Source organism: Chelonoidis abingdonii, unplaced genomic scaffold, assembly GCF_003597395.2.
Source record: "Chelonoidis abingdonii isolate Lonesome George unplaced genomic scaffold, CheloAbing_2.0 scaffold0798, whole genome shotgun sequence".
In the NCBI taxonomy this organism is placed as follows: domain Eukaryota; kingdom Metazoa; phylum Chordata; order Testudines; family Testudinidae; genus Chelonoidis; species Chelonoidis abingdonii.
In genome coordinates, this window is record NW_027425059.1 from 1 (window position 1) to 5,736 (window position 5,736).

The 5,736-nt window shown below is 37.1% G+C and overlaps 1 protein-coding gene across 1 annotated transcript; it reads right to left on the bottom strand.

The window, feature by feature from the left end:
• Positions 1-6: 6 nt before the first annotated feature.
• LOC116834243 (putative ATP-dependent RNA helicase DDX20) lies at positions 7-5,736 on the bottom strand. Its single transcript, XM_032796207.2, has 8 exons — positions 4,880-5,736; positions 4,439-4,553; positions 4,173-4,315; positions 3,557-3,695; positions 2,977-3,035; positions 2,048-2,130; positions 1,061-1,166; positions 7-972 (listed from the first exon to the last, which is right to left on the bottom strand). Exons 1-8 carry the CDS (start codon positions 4,974-4,976, stop codon positions 740-742), a joined length of 975 nt encoding a protein of 324 aa, XP_032652098.1. The 5' UTR covers positions 4,977-5,736; the 3' UTR covers positions 7-739.

Consider the following 5,736-nt stretch of genomic DNA (forward strand, 5'->3'; position numbering starts at 1 on the left):
AAAAAAAAGCAGCCATTCAGTCAAAAGCAGCACAAGACTTCTTTCTTGATTCCGAGGAAACAAGTATGTTTTGCACGTTATATAACAAAATCCCAAATCATAACAGATGGTAAAGTGACAGTTGCCAAATTTGCTCTTTTTCCATAAATATTACCAATATTTCTGGTGGAAGTTTTGTTTTTGTTTTTAAAAAAATACAATAGATGCATTTCTCTAGTAGAACGCCATCATTCTTTTCATAAATTATTCACAGTAAACTATGCCTATTATTCCAAGGGTAACCTTAGAGAAGAGCAATAACTCCGGTTATTAGAAGGTATATTTATGGCTAACAATGTCAAACACAATACAATATTACCTCTCTGCTCCGGCATACATCCTAATTAAAAACATCAGTTTTAAGATATATTAAAAATGTTAAAGGGGGCATGGAAAGGAAAATACAAAGCATTGCTAACAGGTAAAATCTGTTGTTGGGGAAAAGTGATGGTGAATCCATTCAGATTTCCCAGTTCCTCTCTCTTCTACTCCACTATTGTACCCATAAAGCCCACAAGACCTCAGCACTCCATTCTGCAGTTCCCATTGCCTTCTTATGAAAATCTATCCCTAAGTGTACAGTAAGTTTTAATTTTGTATAATTGCAGTGATTTAAAATAAAGGTACAGGCCACCTAGTTAAGAGCTATTTATGTACGTTGTCAGTACCAACACTCTGCCTTACAAGACATATGCAGCTATTACACTTCACATAGTATCTGTATATTAAACCACAGTTCATCACGACCACCTGTTAATTCAACCGTCACATTAAAACCAAAAAAATAACCAAGAGAATATAATGCAGACATAGTCAGGAGACAGACTGTACCTGGTAAAGGAAGGAGCTGAAGATTACATTTCTGTGCAATTTTCATCATCATATTCTCTTCCTCCCCACGGCAACAGTATGTCACAGCTAGGCCTAAGGTTCCTACAATACAGGGAGCGAGGGAAGAATTAGCTAGCCAGTTCCACAGATGCACCACTTGCAGCTGCACAACCCTACAATAGTGTTTTACCAAAGCGTCCAGCTCTACCAATCCGATGCATGTACGTCTCCCAGTCCAAAGGCACATCAAGGTTGATAACAAGATTCACCTTCTCAGCATCAATTCCACGAGAAGTCTTGAAGGGGGGGGGGGGGGGGCTTGGAGGAGGTTTGAAGACCAACAGTGAAGGGGGGCGGGGGACAGAATTAATGGTGATTAGTCATATAAGAGATGCAGTTCATCTATCAGTTCAGGAGGCCCTTCTGTAAATTCTATGTATTTCAACACACTATGTGAAAACTATAAATTTCCTGGGTTGCTTAGGTTAGCTAGAAATAAGTGTATAAGCACTCGGCATTAAGATGTGCAACTGGAGGATCATTTGTATTACCATGGAGGAAGAATAAGCAGATGTCTGGGTACCAAGGGAGCACATATGCTCCCAGCTTATAAGAAATATACAGGACTGTAATATTTTTAGGTGGTAGAACTTCAAGCATTGAACTGAAGACAACAGGAAGGAATAACCTTGCCCAGTCTTTTCATGTTTTTAAGTGTAAAGAAAAAAAAATTATACCACAGCCAATACTCCTGTGTCACAGACAAAAGAGATATTGCTACTGCTCTCCTCAAAATGTGAAAGAGGTGTTGTTTTGGTATCACACAAAAGAGAAAAGTAACTTCTGTCCCCCCCAGTACCACCATCAAAAGATAAACACTTCTTTCTTTGAAATTCATATAGGCTTCCAGAGCCTAACTACAAAAAGGTAATTAAAAATAAATAAGTATTTAAACTTTATGTTTTTAAGACGACTTTGAAAATTGGTTTTGTTTTCTGAAGATGAAAACTGGGTGGCAGTTTGCATGCTCCACAGAGACAGAAAGTTGCTATTTTCAGATAAATGTTCTATAAATACTGCTAAATCAGATTGATCTCCAAATCAGCACTACAATACATGAATTTATATTCTAGAGAACTACTTCTACTTAACAGAAAAGAAAAAAAAAACAACTCACTAAGTCTGTGGAAATCAGGACTCTACAATGGAATTGCTTCAATTTAGCCATAGCATCAAGACGCTGGTTCTGATTCATACTTCCTGAAGAAACAAAAATGAATATTTAGAAACTGAAAGAGTATTTAGGTTATTTAGCCTTGTGCTGCTCAAACCCAGGGAAAAACAGGACTCAATAAATTCTATTCCTGAAAGCTCGTGAAGTGGCATCCATCCTTCAGGCACTAATTCTAAGGCATGTTGTATCTACACCAGGAAATGGGGCTGACTGGAAAGTAGACAAATTTGAAAACATGATTAACAAAGTAGGGTATAAAATTACTCCCTTTTTGAGAGATTATCCCTTTCTCAAGTGTTTTAGTAACTTGGGTAACATGGAATGCAAAGAAGTTTGACTTACTAACTACCATAAAGATGCAAATATTCTTACAGCCAAGGGAGACTACAGGAAAGGGGATTCGTGTTAATTACAAAATAAACAAAAAAGGATGGTTTGTTATAATTGGGCTGAGCTTTGTTTTATTGGCTTCTAATTGAGAGATATTCTTAATAAGTGCCCAAATGCATCAAATTACTCCACACTTCTGAACATTTCAAACACAAGAGGACTTTCCTTTCCAAATACATCAATCCATTACAGTACTCCAAAGCATAAATGGGATTCCCTAGTACAGACTAGAAAACAAAGTGAAGTAATTGAACCATCTAACCAATAGGAAAAAAATAAAGTTAAGCAAATATTTAAAGATTCTCATTGAACCTGCAAGAAATATGAATGGTGAAACATTACCTGTAAATTATTCATATAAAATGCCCCCAAGTCCCTGCTTATGTCCTGAATACTCCAATGGCTACTTTTCTACTTTGATTTTAGGTCAGTTTTGTACAGAATTCCAATTAACAGAAGCAGTAAGTTCCAAATGCACTTGCCTGAAATGCACTCAGCAGGAAACCCTTTGGATGTCAGTACTTCAGCCAGGTGTTGAGCCCTAACACAACATATACATAAAGATTGTAAATAAAATTATGTGCTTCCAGAGTTTCTTCAAGATGACAGACTGAAAATGACTTAACAGCCTAAGCATTAGGTCTAAACTTTCAACTCTTTTACAGCCAAAGATTAAAATTCCAGCAGTTGTCTCAGCCATTCATCTTGTTAAGTTAGATACAGTGACACTTTGTAATTTTGCCACTGGTGGAACTTTCAGTTTAGACTTCAAAAATCAAGTGTACACAGACATTAGTTCCCACAGCACTCAGGTAAATGCAGAAATTGCCCTGATGTCAAAATTCCCCCTTATCCCTACATTCACTTGGTACTACGTACCACCTGTTCAAGCTGCAGCCCTGTGTACCAGAAACAGTAGCATTTCGGAGTTGAAATTTGCGTGCAGGTTGTGTAGTAATTTGGGCTCTTTATGAAAGGTGCTATAAAAATGAAATACATTATGCCCACTGTTCACAGACATCTGAAAACATCATATTGTTAGTTTTAAGAAGTTCTTGTTACCTGCTATGCAGATTTGAGAAGACCAAGGCCTGATTAAATGGAATCTTGCTGAAGAGCTCCTGCAAGTGCTCCGCCTTCTCCTCAAAAGTCTTATGAGGAAGTGAATGAGAATTCACAATTTTGTAATATTGCTTCAGCCCTGTGCAAGAAATCAAAGCATGGTAAGGTTAACAGTACCAAAAATTCACATAAAACTAGCAATGAATTGGTATTTAAAAGTTGATTCAAATATGTAGTTGTAGCTAGAATAAGGACATTAAAGAACTGGGAAACATTAGTTAACCAGCATCACCACATACTGAATTGAAATCTGGAAGGCTATTTTTTTTTTTTTTTTTTTTTTTAAAGGTTTGGAATCTTTTCTTGAAGGTATGGAAAAAAGATAACCCACAACAAAGAGAAAAATAACCACTCTCACATCATAGATACTTTGGCTATGAAAAGTTTGGGTATAAGCACTCTTTTGAACAAATCATGTGATCTATAAATAAGTGATAAACCAAGTATTTTAAAACGTTTTTTTGTTTTTATTAATTATACTCGTAGCTGAATGTTAAATATTCAGATTTTATTTGCCTAAAAACATTAAAGTTACGGATGTGCAACTTATACATACCAATGAGACTTGGGTCAGTGGGGTTCAATCTCACAAAGGTAGGGTCTCTCATGTACCTGGTCAAAGCATTAGCCAATGATTCAGGGTAGGTAGCAGAAACAGCCAGCATCTGTTTGTTGGCTGGCAAAGAAGAATAAATCCAGCTAAAAGAAAGTAAGATATTGAAAGTGAATGTATCCCCACATGAAGCATGTTTTAGAGCTGAAAGATTCTGCATGTTAAAACTACTGCTAGGCTTATGAGAGAAACAGTAGTATTTTTCTTACTTGACTTGTTCCTGGAAGCTGCCTTCTTCCAGAAGCTTGTCAGCTTCATCAAGAATGAAAAGGCGGATACTGGCTGTATTCAGACAGTCCAATTCTATGAGTTGCTTTATTCGACCTACATGATAAGAGAGAAGTGAGACACTTTAGCTCCAAAAATATTGAAGAAAAGAATCTGGTTGAGACAAGACAAGACACTATCTGTTGCACGTCAAAGACTCGTTACCTAACCCACTTATTAAATAAATCTTTTTTAAAAAGCATATTTAGACTAATCACTCACTAAATATACTTCTCTAGTCTAATTTTTTTTGCGTTAGGCTTTGAAATTGTCTCATGTGACTATGGAACAAGAATTCAAGAGTGCATTTATGTACTAAATGTTGTTCTATTGAAATGTGTGTCACTGAATTGTGACTAAAGTACAGTGAAGTGTGCTCTTACCTGGAGAGCCTACAGCTATGTGACACTTTTTTAGTCTCATTTTGTCTTGGTTCAAAGGAGTCCCTCCGATGAAGACATGACATTCCAAGCCCTCCATTTTGATTCCAATAGTTGTGATAACAGCATGAATCTGCACGGCAATTTCTCTTGTAGGGGCTAAGACCAGGATCTGAAAAAATAAAGAACTTGGCTTTGAAGGGACAGTAATGGTTCAGTGGATTAGATGCAGTCTTTCACCTCTACACCCCTGCTTTAACTACAGCTTAGGTAGCTAGTGACAAAGTTTTTACTATCAGCTCTTTCATGACTTGTGTAACACTCATTAGAAGTCAAGTCAAGTTCTTACCGGACAGGTCCTCTCACCCCCCCCTTCCTCAAATCAATAAGTTGAGACTAAATTCCTTTGACCCCCATAAAAGCTCCCCCTGCAGAGTAGACTTGAGGCATATTGATAGGAAGGCATAGGTGGAAGTCTACTATCACAGTCCATGATATATTTGTCCTAAGAAAATACTTCTATCACTGAGATTGCTGAGCCAACAAGATTTTTTTTGTGCTTGTAAAGCCTAAAAATGACCAACAAGGGAGGCATGGGTGTTCCCCTTATACCCTCCCCCTAATATTTACTTCATTATAATCTATCAAGCAATCTACTATTAACACAGATTACAAAATAAGTCAACAGCTCCGCAGCACTGCATTCTTATTAGGAGCTTCTGGCATCAAGGTACTGAGATTTAACAGTAAAATAAATGATGCACTTCATTCAAATGTAGACAGTCACACAGCCCCCAGACTAAATTCATCAATATCCTGTCTTGCATGTGGATTTTAGTGTAAAACTTGAGGCCTGGGTG